Genomic DNA, 17,631 nt, shown 5'->3' on the forward strand with positions numbered 1-17,631 from the left:
CCTTGACCATCACCAGGACCCTTGGACTGAGCACCTGTGTAGCATTAGTTCTGCAAGAGCCCTCCTGTTTTCTACTTGGCCACACCTTCAGCTCTCCCCCAGTCATTCCCGTCCCCACCTGCCCTCCAGCAGTTGACATGTGGGCTGTTCACAGTCTTGATTGTGCAGACTGCTCTTCCTTCTGATGGCCTCACTGTTCACATTCACAGTTGTTTCTGTTTTGTTTTATGGTGCTGGTCCACCCAAGGGCCTTGCATGTGCTAGGCAAGTCTGCTACCACTAATCTATCCTTCTAGCCCTCAGAGTTATTTGAATAAAGAAAGTGCTAATAAGTTGCAGGGCTAATTTTTACATTTATTTATTTATTGGTGGTCCTGGGATTTGAACTCAGGGCCTCACACTTGCTATGCAGGGGCTCCACGCTTGAGCCACACCCCCAGACTTTTTGCTTTATTTTTCAGATAGGGTCTTACATTTTTGCCTAGGGCCAGCCTCAGACCACATTCCTATCTACATCTCCCGAATAGCTGGGATCACAGGCATGCACCCCACATTCAGTTTATTTGTTGAGATGGAGGTCTCAATAACTTTTTGCTTGGGCTAGCCTCAAACTATGATCCTCCTCATCTCCACCTCAGAGTAGCCCTGTGTCGGGATAAACCAACACTTTTTTTGGGGGTGGTAGTGAGGTTTGAACTCAGGGCTTCATGCTTGCAAAGCAAGCACTCTACTACTTGAACTACACCTCCAGTCCATTTTGTTCTGGTTATTTCAGAGGTGGGATGGTCTTGAAAAAAAAAAAAAGGGTGGTGGGGGGGTGCTTACCTCCGAGTCTGCCTCTGGATTTCCATGCATTTAAAAAGTAGGCTTGAAATGGAAGAGTGACCACTCTTAGCAGCAAAGGCTCTCAGTGCCCGAGAGATGAGTAGGTGTTGTGAACGTCTGGCCTTTTCCCCTGACTTATAAGGTTTCCATTTATGAGTTTTTGATGATAGACTGGAAAAGGGTACCCCTGCAACCATTCTTCTGTTCAGTCAGGGCGTTGCTTCTTAAGTGGCATGAGATTTCCAGGCTTACTATACCATAGGCTGAGAGTTAGATGACTTTGTCCAGCTGTAGGCTGACGTATGAGTGTTCTGGATATGTTTAAAGTAGGCCAAGCTAAGCTACGAGATATGTTAAAAGCATTTTTGACTCAATATTTTCTCTTTTTCTTCCCCCCCTACTGGGGTTTGAACTCAAGGTCTCGCACTTGTAGTCAGGTGCTGTACACTGACTGAGCCATGTTCCAGCCTTTTGCTTTAGTTATTTTCAGGATGGTCTCATGTTTCATTTGGCCTGGGGCCAGCCTTGGATTTCAGTCCTCCTCCCTGTAACTGGGATGACAGCAGTGAACCACTGTTCTGGCTTCCACTCAGTATTTTCAACTATGCTGAGTTCTTTGGGACTTAAGCCTTTGGTGGGACCTTGGGACCTGCATATGGCCTGTCTGCATGGGTGTGATTGACACTAGTTTAGGGACAACTTTCCTAGAGGATTCTAATAACTGAGAGTATCCTCATTACTTTCCTGCAAGCATATAATACATGACACTGAAGTTCCTCTTCCTTCTCACAGACTTTTGTGTATAACGACCTCTATGTCTACAATATCAAAAAGGATACTTGGACTAAAATTGACATCCCTGGTCCACCTCCGAGGCGCTGTGCTCACCAGGTAATGTCATGACCATCAGCATTCCTCCCTCTTCATCAGTCTGCTTGACCTTTAGAATCTGAAAGTGACAGGCAGCTTCCTACAGAGAGGCTGGGCTTTCGTGGGTTGTTCTGGCTCTTCCATGTTCTACCTTGAACTCTTGACTAAGCTTCTTCATACTTGTGTTTCTCACCTGTGAGGTAGGAAAGTGAGCACATGCTCCTTCGCAGGTGGTGTGAAGGTCATATGAAATACTCCATGTAAAATGACTTCATGTCGTTGCTCGTGTGTAACAGCTCTCAGTAGGATGCTTGCTTCCCATTGCAATGAGAGGATCCCGTAAGTCCACTTTCTGGACTAGGTGGTGACCACAGAAAGATAGGATGGTCGGGAAAGGGGCAAAGGGTAGGAGGAAAGGAATTATTTTAGGGTGAAGTGAGTCATAATGAAATAGCACTAGGTTAGCATGGAGTTAGCTCACTTTTGCTGACACGGGAGGAGGGGAGGGGTATCGTTAGAGCTGCTCTGTGGCTCTCAGGAAAGGTGTTCCCCAGGCTCCACAAGGAGGACGCTCAGTCCTCTTCATCACTGACTCTGCCCTCAGAACAGAGAAAGGGAGGGAGCAGGTAGTAGAGATAACTCTTCTGCTTGGTCTGTTGAGACCATAGGCAGCTGCTGCAAGTGAGACTGAGAAATGGAGGTACAATGAGATGGGTGCGAAAGTTGAAGGTTGTGAGCTTGTCTCTCTATTCACTTGATGGTTTGTTTCCCCAAAGTAATAGTCCAGGATTCATTTGAAATGAAATGCATTTTCTCAAAAAGTATAAGAAGAAAGTTGCAGCTGGGTAAAAACAACATCTGTGTTCTTACTGGCCTTTGCAAGTCAGTGAGCAGTGGGTGGTTCTGGGGGAGGAGTTAATGTGTGCACGTGTTTATGAAATAAGCAACATCTCAGAAAATACTCACCTACAACTGAGTAATTACTTCCTGACACTCCATCTCAGTAGGCCATGCTCTCAATAAAAAGATGTCCTTTATCTGCCAGGTACCATCCTGTGTGCTGGGGATATAGCGTTGAGACACACTTGACCTTCTTGCTGTGTTCCTTTTTTTTTTTTTTGGTGCCACTGAGATTTGAATTCAGCTTCAGATCTTCATACTTGTAAAGCAGGCATTCTACCACTTGAGCTGCACCTCCAGTCCATTTTGCTCCAGTTATTTTGGAGAAGGAGTCACTTGAACTATAAATGCCCAGGCTGGCCTTGAACTATGATCTTCCCCATCTCAGTCTTCCAAGTAGCTAGGATTACAGGTGTGAGCCACCGGCACCCAGCCTAAGTTGTTTTTAGATGTCATCTTGCCCATGGGTTGCAGTGTTTAGAACTATGTTGTTTGATTTACAAATATTTTGGGATTTTTCCAGATACATTTTTGTTATTTGTGTTTAATTCTATTTCAAAGAGGACTTGTGATTTAATCCTTTTAAATTTGAGGTTTGCGTTGTGGCTAATATGGTTTATCCTGGTGCCTGTTCTGTGTGTGTTTGCAAGACTGTACATTTTCTGTAGCTGCTTACAGTGTCCTTATTAGTTCAGACCTGATGGTACTCAGGTCTTCCATGAACTTACTGACCTAGCCCTGGGAACCTGTGTTCTGAAATTTGCTTGTCTGCTGTTAGCACAGCTATCCTCCATTTCTTAGGACTTGAGTTTGCATGTTATCCTCCCTGCTTCTTTTACTCCTATCATTTTAGCACCTACTATTTAAAGTGCATTTCCTGGACTTGGAGGTGGGGCTTAAGCAGTTGAGTGCCTGCTTTGCAAACACAAAGTCCTGAGTTCAAATCCCAATCCCACCAATAAATAAATGAATAAATAGATAATTGTTTTTTTAAAAATGCATTTCTTGTAAACAGTGCTGTGATTGAGTCCTGTTTTTAAATATAGTTTGAGAATTTGTGCTTTTTAATTGATATATTTTCCTGTCCAATGCAATGTATTTTTTTTTTCTTTTATTATTCGTATGTGCATACAAGGCTTGGGTCATTTCACCCCCCTGCCCCCACCCCTTCCTTACCACCCACTCCACCCCCTCCCTCTCCCCCCTACCCCCTCAATACCCAGCAGAAACTATTTTGCCCTTATTTCTAATTTTGTTGTAGAGAAAGTATAAGCAATAATAGGAAGGAACAAGGGTTTTTGCTGGTTGAGATAAGGATAGCTATACAGGGCATTGACTCACATTGATTTCCTGTGCATGGGTGTTACCTTCTAGGTTAATTCTTTTTGATCTCACCTTTTCTCTAGTTCCTGGTCCCCTTTTCCTATTGGCCTCAGTTGCTTTTAAGGTATCTGCTTTAGTTTCTCTGCGTTAAGGGCAACAAATGCTAGCTAGTTTTTTAGGTGTCTTACCTATCCTCACCTCTCCCTTGTGTGCTCTCGCTTTTATCATGTGCTCAAAGTCTGCAATTAATTTTTGATATGGCTATCAGTAATGTTTTTAAATTTCTTTCTTTGCTTTTTGTGGTGGTACTGGGGTTTGAACTCAGGACTTCATAGTTGCTAGACAAGCGCTCTGTCACTTGAGCCGCTCCACCAGCTCAGTAGTGTTTTTGATATTGCTATTGCTGTTTGTCCCAACTGTTGTGCTTTTCTTTTTTCCTGCCTTCTTTTGAATTGAGTACATTTCATATCATTTTTATTTTCTCTGTTGGCTTATTAGCAGTTTCTTATTTTGCGTTGTTTTCGTGGTTGTTGTATGGTTTGCAGCGTACTTCCTTATTTTGACAGTTTATCTTGCTGCTTCTTGTGAGCTGTGAGAACTTTGCAGGAGAGCACCCACATTTCTCCTTCCATTGTTCGTTCATACCATTACTGGCAAATACTTCTTTCTATATTGTGAGCCCTACAGTGCAATGTTCATGTTTTTGTTTTAGACAGCTACTTTGTCTTATGTTGATTTTCTTTCTTCCTTTTTTTGTGGGGTTTTTTTTTTTTTTTTTTTTTTGTGGTACTGGGTTTGAACTCAGGACTCAGGGCCTCATACTTGCTAAGCAGGCGCTCTACCACTTGAACCAAACCTCTAGCCCATTTTGTCCTGGTTATTTTGGAAATGAGGGGCTCTCGAACTATTTGTTTAGGCTGGCCTTGAAACGTGATTCTCCCGATCTCAGCCTCCTAGGATTATAGGCATGAGTCAGTGGCTATGGCTTTTTTTTTTTTTTTTTTGGCAGTACTTGGGTTTGAACTTAAGGCCTTATGCCACATTCTTTTAGCTTTAGTTATTTTCTTAATAGGATCTCACATTTATGCCTGGAGACCTGGACTGAGACCCTTCTATTTATGCTTCCTTCATAGCTATAATGAAAGGCATGTACCACCATGCCCCAAATGAACCGTGATTCTCCCAGTCTCTGCTTCTTGAGTAGCTTAGGATTTCAGTAAGAGCCTTTATGCTTGAAGTAGTTTTACTGTGACTATTTAATAAAAAGAATGCCCTGTTAGCTTGTGTTGTGACTGTGAAGTTTGAAACCCTGTTTTATTGGAATCTGGCATTGTTGATGGTGAATCTTTACTTTGTAGCCTAGGAGACATGAAAGTGCATTGGGTTTTTGACAGAACAGTGTGCCAGGAAGATACTTTCCAGAATCTTCCTCCCCTTGGAAGCAGGAAAAGATATGGCTAAGTGGGGGGTCCCTGAATGCACTGAGTGGATGGTGCTGACACTGCTGGTCACCCAGGGACCAGCTGTACTGCTGTGTGGCTGACCTACCTGTCCGCTTTCCTTTTACAGGCTGTGGTGGTGCCTCAGGGTGGCGGACAGCTGTGGGTCTTTGGAGGGGAGTTTGCTTCTCCTGACGGAGAGCAATTCTATCACTATAAGGATCTCTGGGTTCTACACTTGGCCACCAAGACCTGGGAGCAAGTCAGGTAAGATGCTAGACAGAACCAAGCCTCGGGCTTGCTCTTGTGTGCTGAGTTCTTAGTTCTGAGTGAGGAGTGAGGCAGGTTACAGTCCTGAGAGACTGATCTCAGTGAGAAGTGGGCAGTGGTCGGTGGGCCCCTGCTTTCTCTGGTTCAGTTCCTTCACAGGGAAGCCTGGGCCTGGAAGGCTGCTGGTTGCCTGGCATTGTCAAAGGTGTCAAGATTGACTGGGACCGGGAGTACTTTCAAATCTTGCTTCTTGTTCCTCCCCCATCAGTGTCTTAGTGGTCACATTTTAATGCAGTTCTTCCAGTGGGCCATCTGTTTGTCCCCTGGAGGCAACTCTGGGGTTCTAGTCTGCTGAGAATGGAACTGATTCCTATAGAGACTTAAAAAAAAGGGAGTGCTGTTTCTGTGTCAAGTGGATATACAAACAATAGAGCTGGTCAGAAGAGGAAGGAAGGAGAGCCTTTCTGTTTCTCTGCATTAAGCCAGGCTCTGCATCTTTTGGTGCTGGATTCTCACCTCTGCCTCTCTGCTGTAATGTCTCCTGTGTGCTGTTCATGGATGGGGTTCGTCCTCTCTGTTGGGTATAGATTTGCATGTCAGTTACTTAAAGAAGCCTGGCAGGATGACGTACTAGAAGTAGAGTTGTCAGCTTCTCCTTGGGCATGGTCAGGCCCTGTTGCCAGGATTGTACAGACCACATTTCAGTAATGTGTTAGTAAAGGGTGAACCAAAGCCTCCTGGCTGCAGGGGATGGGGAGTTGTGATGCTGCCTCCTTTAGTCCGAGGACTTACTGGAAAGTATGTTGCTCTCACTGGACAGGGTACTCAGTTAATTAACCTTCAGTCTCTGTCTAGCTGTCTGTCTTTTTTTTTTTTTTTTTTTTTTTTTTTGTGGTACTGGGGTTTGAATTCAGGACTTATACCTTGAGCCATTCCACCAGCCCTTTTTTGTGATGGGTTTTTTTGAGATAAGGTATCATGAACTATTTGCCTTGGTCTGGCTTTGAACTGTGATCCTCCTGATCTCTGCCTCCTGAGTAGCTAGGATGACAGGCTTGAGCCACCAGCTCCTGACTCTTTTGCAATAGGGTTTCACTGTGCCCAGGTTGGCCTCAAACTTGGGATCTTCCTGCCTTCGCCTCCTGAGTGCTGGGATTACAGGGCTTGCATCATTACACCTGGTTCAAATACTTTTTTATTGTGGCTAAAACATGAGAATTTTTTTAAAAGTATGGTGTAGAAACTATTAAAAGTATTTTTGTTGAAATGGTACTGCAAACCTAAAATTTAGTTCCATTCTTCTTTTTGTGATTCTGGGGTTTGAACTCAAGGTCTCATTCTTGCTAAGCAGGCGCTCTACCACTTGAGCCAGTCTACCAGCCCTAATTACCATTCTTAACCTCTCAATTTCAGTCTGGAGATGAGCAGTGGGGTAGGAAGATGGTTATTTATATACTTTAATTTTCATTTCCTTTAAATTGCTGTGTGTGGGCCAGGTGCAGTGATTCACCTCTGTAATCCTAGCTACTTGGGAGGCTGAGATGGGAAGGATCAGAGTTTGAGGCCAGCCCAGGCAAATAGTTCAAGAGACTCCATCTCCAAAATAACCGGAGCAAAATTGGTTGGAATCCTGGCTTGAGTGGTAGAGTGCCTACTATGCATGCACAAAGTCCTGAGTTCAAAGCACAGACCCATCAAAAAAAAAAAATCCAGCCTTAATCTTCTGTGTCTAATTGTATCCCACAGTTTATAGAGGTCTGATTCCAGGACAGTACTGTTTTGGTGCTTTCCTTAATCATTCCCAATGTCCTTACCTCATAACTGTGACACACAGCCCAGCTGTGGACGTTTTATTTGAGCAGTTTTCTTACTTGATTTGATTAAAAAAAAAAAAAAAAAAAAGGCCTGTGGCCAGTCAGCCCACAAGGTCAATGTTTCTGAATTTGGCTTTGTTGGTATATGGAACAGGCCTTCAGAACTGGGCAGTGTGTATATGAGGGAGGTTGCCCAATAGGAGTGGGTGTCACCGTGGCTGGGAGAGGCCTGCTTTAGGGTGGGTCTCAAATGTGCAGTGTTTTACCCAGTGGCTCAGGAAGAGTGTGAGTGTGATCCTTCTTCATTCTCACCCAGGTTATCAGCATGGAGAGTACGGCCCAGCTTTTCCACCATAGACAGCAGTAGGGAGAGAGTGGCCCTGCCCCTCACTCTGGACTACATCAGGGAAAGTATGGTCCTGCTCTCTTACCTCAGACATTATGTAGTTCAGAGCTGGTGTCGTGTGGGGTTCAGGAGTCTTTTTGTGTTAACTACTGCTTTATGTCCTGTCCTCAGTCCCAATCTCTGGGGCTCTGACTACAGATGGAAACCTCAGTTTAGGTCTAATTGATCAGCCTCTGATATAGTTGTGAGAATCAACTTAGGTTGGGTCTTTTCTGTTAAAGGATTTAATCAGTAACCACCGCTGTTACTAGTGTTGGTCTCACTAACTCGCTTCCCATACATTCACTTCCTGGACTTTGCTTAATGTGATAAAAGTTTCTATTAAGAACAAAGGATTGTTATCCTCAGCGGGGCAAGAATTCCTCCAGATGCCCTGGTTCCGGAGCTGATAACCTAAAACAGTTACTGCTTCCCTGAGCTTTTAAATTTCTTTGTTCCCAAAGCCCCTTCCTAACCTGGCCCCTTTCTAATTAGCCAACTGCATAGACTGTGAGCCCAAAACCTGCTCAATCCAGGGGCAGGAGAGGGACAGCGGCGTCAGATAAATCCTCTGTGGACTTCCTGCCCAGTGTGCATGCCTCCCAGACTTCCTGGTGTGCACTTTTCTGCAGAAGCAAATTTTCTCTTGCCTGTTGACTTCTGAGTAGTGTCGTCTTTCTTGTGACACCCCAATATCTTATCTTAAAGGTATTTCTAACATAGTGGCTGGTGTGCTTCTTATTTTGAATATTGCTCCATTGATAGGAAAATTTCTAAGTGGTGCTTAGATACCCAGACGATGTCTATAAAAGTGTTTTTCTTAAACGTAAGTTTTAATGAAGTAAAGTACTAATAAAGAAAACTGCCCAGTCATGTGTACCTTAGTAAGTTTTTCAGAGTGAGTGCTGTGGCTGCAGCAGATGGGTGAGCACGGGCAGCCCCAGAAGCCCACGTGCTCTGTGCTCATTCACTGTGCCCACCCCTGGCACGACTCCTTTTTGCTTGGCTTTGAACACATCTAAATGAACTCTTAGTGAACATTGTTTTGGGAGACTTCTCTCTTGCATGTCACAATAGTCTGTTTACTGTAGAATATTCCATTGGCTGCACATGTCCCTGCATGTTTGGTGTGGTGGGCTCTGGGAAGCTACAGCTAGAGTTCTTACAAATGGTGCTGTTATCCACACTCACTCACTCTGTGTCTCAGGACAGACAGAGCTTTGTAGTGCCATTGAGTTTGCCTCAGACAGAATGAGACCTAAGGTTTTGTGCCTGTTTTACCTTAGCCTGGTGGCAAGTGTTTTCCAGCTTGGTGGTGCTGATGGTTGTAACCCAGCAGCTTTGGGAGCTCCATTGCTCCGCCCAGGCCAGTGCATGGCTTCTCCAGTCTCCTGGTTTTCCACTTGGTATGTGTTTCTGTAGCATGTTGGACAAGTGGACACTTTAGTACAGTCACTAGATATAACAGTTGCAAATGAGAGAAGAAAGCATAGCATTAACTCACATGGAGGAGATTAAGCTGCAGTGATGTTAGCACGGCCATCTCATTGTGCAGTGGACGTGTCAGAGTTAACAGCTATTTTGAGAGTTCTTCAGGCTCTGTCTTGTGGGACGTGCCTGAAAAGCTGCCTTGCCTGAAAAAGAACAATTCCTGATTTAGTACCATAGATTCTATGTGTTAAGGGTGTTTGTTCCGAATTTTATGTTTGTCTTTGATGTGTATGCACATGTGAGTTTGAAGGAAGTCAGATACCCAGGGATGGACTTGGGCTCCCAGTGCAGTTGCAGAGTTTGCAGCTTTTGACGGGAAGGAGGACGTGAAGAGAATTGGGACGACTCAGGTTTTCCCTCTGTTTCAGCAAACAAGTGGCCGACTTAATGTGATCACTAGCAAAGCAGAGTAACATCCTGAAATCCTAGAAAGGCTAGCATTTGGTGTTTGCGAACGACTTTCCTTGACAGATCCTCGAGAGACAGGTGTGCTTGCAAGGTCTGATCAGAAAGTGAGAAGGAGCTTGGGTCCACCTGTGGAGCAGGAGGCAGAACCTGCAAGACAGCAAGAAGCCTCATTCTCCCTGGGCAGTGTTGCTAGACCAGAACCTGCTGCCAGAGTCTCTCCATGGGTTTTTAATGGCAGTTTTTTCTGTGATATGTTTTACATACCATCCAGTCACCCTTCAACAATATATGATTCAGGCTGGATGTGTGAATCAAATAGTAGAGTGCTTGTCTAGCAAGCACAGGCCCTAAGTTCAAACCCAGTGACACCAAAATAAAAATTGCTTTAATAGTAATAAATAAACTCACACACATGATTCAGCTGGAGGTGTGGCTCAGGTGTAGACGACTTGCCTACAAAGCACAAGGCCCTGAGTTCAATCCGCAGTACCACCCAAAACAAATAAACAGATAAATACATAGATAGATAGACAGATAGACGTATGATTTGGTGGATCTTAGCTTGTTCAGTGGTGTGCAGCCAACACTGCTGTTTAATTTAGGCAGTTTCCATCCACCTGAAAAGATGCTCCACACTGGCCCTGCAGCCACCTCTCGCTCCTCTTCCCAAAGATCCTGCTGTTTCTCCTGGGTCTTTCATGGAACTAGAACCCTCTGATGTGTGTCCTTTTGTGTCTGGCTTTTTTTTAAATTTTTTTTGCTCGGCATAAGGTTTTCAAGTGCGTCCATGTTGTGTGTGGAACTTGAGTGGCTTCATTCCATTTTGTGGCTGTGGCTGTTGATTGGCATTTCGGGATTTCCACATTTTTCTGTCATTAAAACTCTTAATAGGCAAGAAAAAAACTGACTAAAAATACAAATGTGAGTAGAAACACGTAAGTATGTGAGTGTGTATGTGAGCATGTGTGCATGTGTGTGCTGCTTCTGATTTGGGGAAGGGAGCATTTGTCTTCAGCTAAATGCACTTGGTACACTTATCTTACAGTTGTGTCTAAGTAAAAGTCAGTCTCTTAGGAAAGAAGCATCGGTGGCACAGTGATTTAGATCCTGGTGTAGAGGGTAGGGAAGAGGTGGCTGAAACCAGACAGCCTCACCATAATGAGTCTTTGAGAGCCTTGGTGTGATGCGCCTGTCAGTAGGACTAGAAGCACTTCCACCCTTTGCGCCTCTAGCCTGAGTAGGTTGAAGGCCTCCGGCCGGGCTCATATTAACGCAGCTTCTGAACAGTGTAGTGGCAGCTCCTGTGAGCCTGGCCTGCTGGGAGGGTAGGAGTGGACACCCTGCGGTGCCCGTTGCCTGTGGTCCTTTTGATGATGCTGTGTGTGAGGAGGGAAGGTGGTTAGGTGGGTTAGTGCCTAGTTTTTCAGGAAACGAGGGTAAGGCAAAGGGATGTGTGAAATTGAAAACCCCGTAGGAGGAGGTTTCTGGGTGCTGAGACCTGTGCTTGCTGTAATGCAGAGTCTACTGGTGGCTGAGAGAGAGGCCACCTTGATCTGAGGTCTGGCTCTGCTGCAGATGAACTTTGTAGGTCTTGATTTTCTCTTCTTATAACTGGGAATAAAGATAGTGTCTGCAGCATGCCGTTGTGAGGAATAAATGCACATGAAAGGACTGAGCCTAGCAGCGAGTGTCACCTCACTCTGCTCCTGATAGTAATATTAAAAGAGGACAAGTTGTCTGGGCTCCCTGAGTTCAAGACTGCTGCCGCTGTACACTGTGGTTCAGTGCCCAGACATACCCTGCAGCCCGCAGTCACTGTGCAGGGATCTGATACTTGGAGGATGTACTTTTTTTGCACTCTGCCACTTGAACCTCTGCCAGATAGGACCTGAGACTTGGGAGTGCTCCAAAGGCTTGCTCTGTGAGGCATAAATGCTCACGTGAGCATGGGAGGCATGTTCTTCACACGGCTCCATGGGGACCACACTGACCACACGTGGAGGAGGCAGAGTTCCCATGCTGAGGAGAGCACTAGACTGGCTTCCCTGTCGTGGCAGCCTTCAACCCCAGGGTTGCAATAGGTTGTTCCTTTGCTCAGCGAATATCTCAGGGCTGCCTGGTACTGCGGTGGTACTGTATTTTGTGAGATGTAAACTTCAGAATAACTCAGGAAGTATCTGTGTGCTGAGTCCTCAGCAGTTTGTTTGCACCCTCAGCCTGCGGAGCTGCTGCGTGCATAGATGTTCCCTGTGAATGTCGCACTGTGGCCTGATAGGGGCTGGTGACGCTGGCTGGCAGGGCGCCCCGTGGGAATGCCATTCTGCACACAGCCCAAATGAGCTGAAAGCTCCAGCGCCCACAGCGTTGTGCGTGTATTTGGGTGCTGTACATAGACTTCTGAGCTGAGTGGGACATGCTAATTTTTTAAGACTCCATATTTAGGACTGATGGCAATCGAAAAGCCTGTTGGAGATTCAAATATAAATGGGCTTGTTTGTGGTGACTTTATCCTCCTAAAGGGGGTTGTGGAGCCTTTTTTTTAATAGAGAATGTTTCCCATTTTAGTTACAAAACACAGTGGTACTTGGCTGCTACTGCAAAATGTTAGTTAAGTCTTTGGTGCCTGACTCAGCCAGAGGATGACCCAGTGGGATTCCAGTACAGGGAGCTGCTGGGAAGTGTGGGCCAAGTCTGACCAGCTTGCTGGAGGGCCTTGGCTTCCATCACCCAGCCAACGCTGGAAGCACCTGGGGTCTCCTCTATGTATGTTTTGCAGTAGATCTGGATGTGAACGCACTGGCTGACTTGTTGGATAAAAACCTCTTCCCCAGATTCTTCTTCTAAAGTAATAGATCAGAAAATTTCTCAAAAGGAGAGTTGGCCTCTTGTCCAGCATGCATCTGTTCTTCCCACCCAGGTATGTAGTTTGTGCATCCTGCAGAGGGTGCATGGCTGCACCACAGGCTCAGCCAGCTTGCTGGGAGGGCTGCTCCTGCAAGCAGCATGCACAGCTGGGATCCACACTACAGCCCTACAGCTCCCACTGAGCTTGCCGGGTGGTGTCTGCTGTGCCTCAGACCATTTCTTTTAAGCCTTGAAATGTTTGCTACTTGTATCATGATTTTTGGCTTACTTTTATGCTGACTAATTGTGGGTGATACAAAACTAGGAGGGGAGAGCAAGTGGATTTCTTGACCAGTTCAGCATCCAAAACCATCTTCATGGACCAAACCTAGTGAGATGGGCATTACGTTGAACTAGTGTCCTTTATAGGATGTACATAAACATATGACGAAGAGGCCAGCCAGGCTGCCCTTGCTAGTACAATAGAAGGGTTTAGTAAACTGCAATCCCATCTTGCCAAAAGGTGGGATTATCTGAAGATGCATTCAGGACACTGTATTAGTTGTTGCTGGTTGACTCTCCATGGACAGGTGTACTGGTCATTTTGAATGACACACTAGAGGGGATGTTGATAGAGCGAAGGCTGTGATCCAGCATCTGAGAAGAGCGGCATCGGTTCTAGACTGGGGTGAGGGAGGCCCTGGCAGGCATCCTAGTGGTGTTGCATGAATCTCAAGCTAAGATACGGGACACTGATGCAGTTTAGCAGGAAGCAACATTTTATTGTGTCAGCACAGATTCAGCAGACTCCTGTCCAAAGGCTGAGCCCCAAAAATGGAGATCTCACCTTATATACCCTTGCAAGCAAGTTACAGAAGCAAAAAAGCATCCCATATATGGCTGCATGTGACTTCATTGGCTGTTTTATTTTCCCCGGTGCTATGTGACCTTCATGTTTTAATTCTTTAAGTTTTATCTCTCTGCTTTGCCATCCCTTCCCCCGTCTCATCAGAACACAGCCTGTTTCTCGTCTGGCCCTCCTCCCTGGTACATCATTCTCCGTTTTGATGCTCAGACCCGACTAGGTCAAAGAGCATCATCTTGATTTAGAGGTTTATATTTTTATAGCATCATTATATGAGCAGCTGTTTTTCTTTTTATAGTGACCTCTGTAATGTTCCTGATAGACTGCAATACCAGGGGGACCAGGCAGGGTAATATTAAGCATTTTCCTAGGATAAGACCCATCACCCATTTTTATGGCAAATGTAGTCTGTATTGTTTTCTTTACGCTGGGACTTTTAGTATCACTTACCAGCAACTTTGTTAACCTGGGAGTACATGAGCCAATGTAATATCTGACCTGTTGGTGGGTGCATGATACAAAGTATGGTTGTGCGGAGGTCCCAGCAATGGATCTCTTGTAACATTCCGTACATATGAAAAACCTTGTAAGGCCCACCCAAAAGGTGAGAGTCCAAATGTGTAGAGGAGAGTAGGGGTGTGTCCCATGTTTGTGCTTCCTCTGTGTATAGACTACTCAGCTTTTGGAGTGACTAGAGCAGGGCTGTCCCCCTGTTGTTTGTGGTCCTCTTTTCTTCTGGGAAGCGGAGTCCTGCTGAGGAAGGGTGCAGGTGTTTCAAAGGGTGATCTTGGATGGTGAGGCTGAGTCAAGGATGTACTCCCACTTGGGAGAGGCTGGCTTTATTTGGCTGTGGTGGATCCAGGGAGCAGTTTTTGTTGCTTTAACTGTAGTGGGGATAGACAAGGCAACAACAAAAGGGCCCCTCTAATGGGGTTTTAATGGTTGGCCATTTTATTTTTTTACCCAGACAGTAGCTTTTGTTTGTTTGGTTGTTTTTTTAATTGAATAGAATTACCATGGCAACAATATACTATCAGTATATATGTCCAAGAAAACTCATTGTTTAAAAAAATTAAAACTACCATCTTTAAGTATTAAAAGACATGTTTAGATCCAGCAAAAATAGTTATTTTCTCTCTATTTTATTAGAAGACCCTGTCTAAAAATATGAGTTTGTGTCTGGAAGGGTTTTAATGCCAGATGGCCACACATGCATAAGAACCATTTTTTAATTGTCTCGGTCTTGGTTATTTTTGAGAGGTCTGGCAGGAGTGACTCCATTTGAACTTTGATGGCATTCCCCCCTTGTCTCTAAACTGTCTCTGAGCAGTCTCTTTTGAAGATCTTTCTCCTATCCAAGTACAAATCAGGCCCGACCCTGCTTAGCTTCTGAGACCAGATGAGATTGGGCACATTTAGGGTGGTATGGCTGTAGACTGAAGATCTTTCTTGGTTGGTCATTTTCTTTCTTCATCATGAGGATTTGCTCTTTCCTGGATTTTGGTTAGTTGGTTGGTTTTGGTCCCACATTGCAGGGGTTAAGGGGGGGAGGAATAATGAGATTAGGTGGGAGTCAGTGCCAACTTAGACCCTTTTGAACAAATTTAAGCAACAAAGAGGCTTAGAAGGAGCTGCCCTTAGGCAATGGGCTTCTAGACAAGAACAATACAAAACAAAATCCAAAAAAAGCAGATGTAAAAGCTAACCTGGTTGACACATAAGCACTTATTAGAGTCATTTTTTTATGGACTTGATTATAAATGCCTCAGAAGGATTAAAACTATAACAACAAAACCTTAAAAGAGCCATGGTTAAAATTTTGATGGACAATTTAGTAACTAACAGAACCACTAACTTTTTGTTACCATGTTTATCTAAATTTTGTAGTTTAGAAGGCTTGATGTACTTGAAGAACATAAATATATTTAGCATAAGGAACCAGCAATAGCATCATAGCTCTATAGAGGTTATATATACATTCTATTTTAGTTGTTCTTGAAGGAAAACCTTAGATTTTTATCAGTTGTGTGTGTGTGGGGGGGGAAGAACAGTTTCAGTAAATCCAAATAGCCCAGTCACAGACGCATATAGGGTACCGACTGTATTAGAATCACCCAAGACAACAGTTGTTTAACCATGAAGTCATCTAGAAAATTGTACATAAACTGTTAGAAAATAAGAGGCATGGAAGAGGCAGAGAGACGGCTCAAACACCAGTACAGAGTTTATTGTTCAGGCAGGAGCCCTGTGGAGGGGACCCCAGCAAGAGAGTTAGAGCCCATTGCCATACACAGGCTTGGGCTAGATATAGGGGGCTAGTGGAAAAATAACCAGGAAGGTCACTAAGGGATACTGTTGCTGGGCAACCAAGAAAGATAAGTTGTAGTTAGGTCACTGTCTACCCAACTGTCCTTGGCATCCATCTGGGGAGATAAAGGTTAACAATTTTCTCTTTGTTAGTCTTTTGGGTTGAGTGGGAGTTTTTAGTAAGCCATCTGCAAGGGGGGAGGGGCCTGGTCCTAACATAGCTGTCCTCATTGTTAACCCAAACATAAACTAACCCTTTAATGAACATGACTCAGTTACCTTAGTAGCTAAAATCCCGACAAAAATCATCAGAGGACACAGGTAAATATTTATGGGGACTAAGTGTGGAGTTAGGAAACCTAATGGCCAAGAATCATGGCTCAGATATTGATAAGGGATAACATCCCAGATTGTTGACATTAACAAATGGCTCATGACATACAGCAGGATCCCACCAACCTGTAGTCAATGGAGTCCCCCTAAAATAACAGGCCCAGTCTGCCCAAAAATTCCCTCCACCTGACATTTGGAAAGAGTAGGACTAACATCTCCACTCTGTTGACGTCAATCAAAACTGGTGGTCTTCATATCCAGTGTAGTGTTCCTTTTTGAGTTTGTATTTCTTTATCCTATCTGGAGTGTGTACTTTGGCTTTGTTTTTTGTTTACTTTGCTTTACATAAGTAAATTTGTCTCAACCTCATATCAGTGCAGCAGCACTCCCTATGCTCAGCTGCCTCTTGTTTCTCTGTGTTTTAATAAACTTTTGTTGTTTTGATAAATTTGTGGATTAACCTGTAGCACCAAAAATTTTTGACATTTATTTTGACAAAATAAAATCCATTTTTAAGACAGTTTTTATAAATGTTATTAACAATATTTTTAAGATAGTCTTGTTGTTATGAGCTTAGAGAATTCAGTTTTAGTTTAATATTAGTACATTAAATTTTGACCTTTAATGTAACTAGATTTTAGTCAACTCAGTCAATTTATATAAGCATTTATAAGCTCCATCTTTTTATGACAGCTTACTCTGTACCTTTATGACAACTTATTTTGTATTCCCTGGGGGAACTTGTCTTTATCCTTTTTTTTTTATTTAAAAGTATTTTTTATCATTTTATTTTCAAAAACTATATTCTTAATATCCTTAATATATGTGTATGTTATTTGTTGAAAATAACTCATAAAACCTTTTAACTTAGACCCTTATATTTGTATGAAAAAAAACTAGAAAGAAAGCAACCTTAAAATTATTTTTTGTATAAAAACAGTTTATAGAAAGCCCATTTGTTAATAAACCCATGTATTATAAGAGAGAATTAAATCCCAGATTTTATATATGACAGAATGAAACAGGCTAAGGTCATTTTTAACTTCCCAAATTTTAAGATTCCTGTTGCACACTGTAGCCTCCCTTTTTTTTCTTTTTTTCTTCCTCTGGTCTAAGCCAGAGTGTTAACCCCTGATGCCTGTGTCCTAGTGAGACCTGATTGAACTAAGTTTGAAAACCTGTTTTCTTAAAAGTAGCAGTAGAACAGAGTAATAATTTTTTACATTTATTTTATAATAAGAACCATCATTAAGATGTTTACATATTCAAATGTAAAAAGCTTAAGCAGTTTGTAACAGATCTTTAAAACAAACACCATGGTCTTTTTGTTACCTTGAATATCACATCAACCTTATAACAGCAGTTTAAGAAGCATTTTGAAGATGCTCACATATACACACATATAAAAGCTTTATAAATTAAGTATGCCAGGAAAAAATGTCAACTTAAGTACGCATAAGATGTACTGGAATTCCAGGAGCAAATTAAATTTTGCCCAGTGTTTTAAACAAATTCGCAAAGACACACACGCACACAATTAGAGTGCACTCTCAAAAA

The 17,631-nt window shown here is 43.5% G+C and overlaps 1 protein-coding gene across 7 annotated transcripts in view; it reads left to right on the top strand.

The window, feature by feature from the left end:
* Klhdc4 (kelch domain containing 4) overlaps positions 1-17,631 on the top strand; it is a 52,023-nt gene that overhangs the window by 7,724 nt on the left and 26,668 nt on the right. For 4 of the 7 annotated variants that reach the window (XR_012441857.1, XM_074055505.1, XM_074055504.1 and 1 more), the window contains exons 4-5: positions 1,618-1,716; positions 5,488-5,624. The exons of 1 other annotated variant lie outside the window; for it this stretch is intronic. Coding sequence is in view for 5 of the 6 variants with exons in the window: in XM_074055505.1 (XP_073911606.1) it covers positions 1,618-1,716; positions 5,488-5,624 (236 nt within the window). In the remaining variant the exon portion in view is untranslated. The remainder of the gene's footprint in view (positions 1-1,617; positions 1,717-5,487; positions 5,625-17,631) is intronic. 2 more of the 7 variants (XM_074055508.1, XM_074055507.1) reach the window with 1 other exon arrangement.

Source organism: Castor canadensis, chromosome 15, assembly GCF_047511655.1.
Source record: "Castor canadensis chromosome 15, mCasCan1.hap1v2, whole genome shotgun sequence".
NCBI lineage: Eukaryota > Metazoa > Chordata > Mammalia > Rodentia > Castoridae > Castor > Castor canadensis.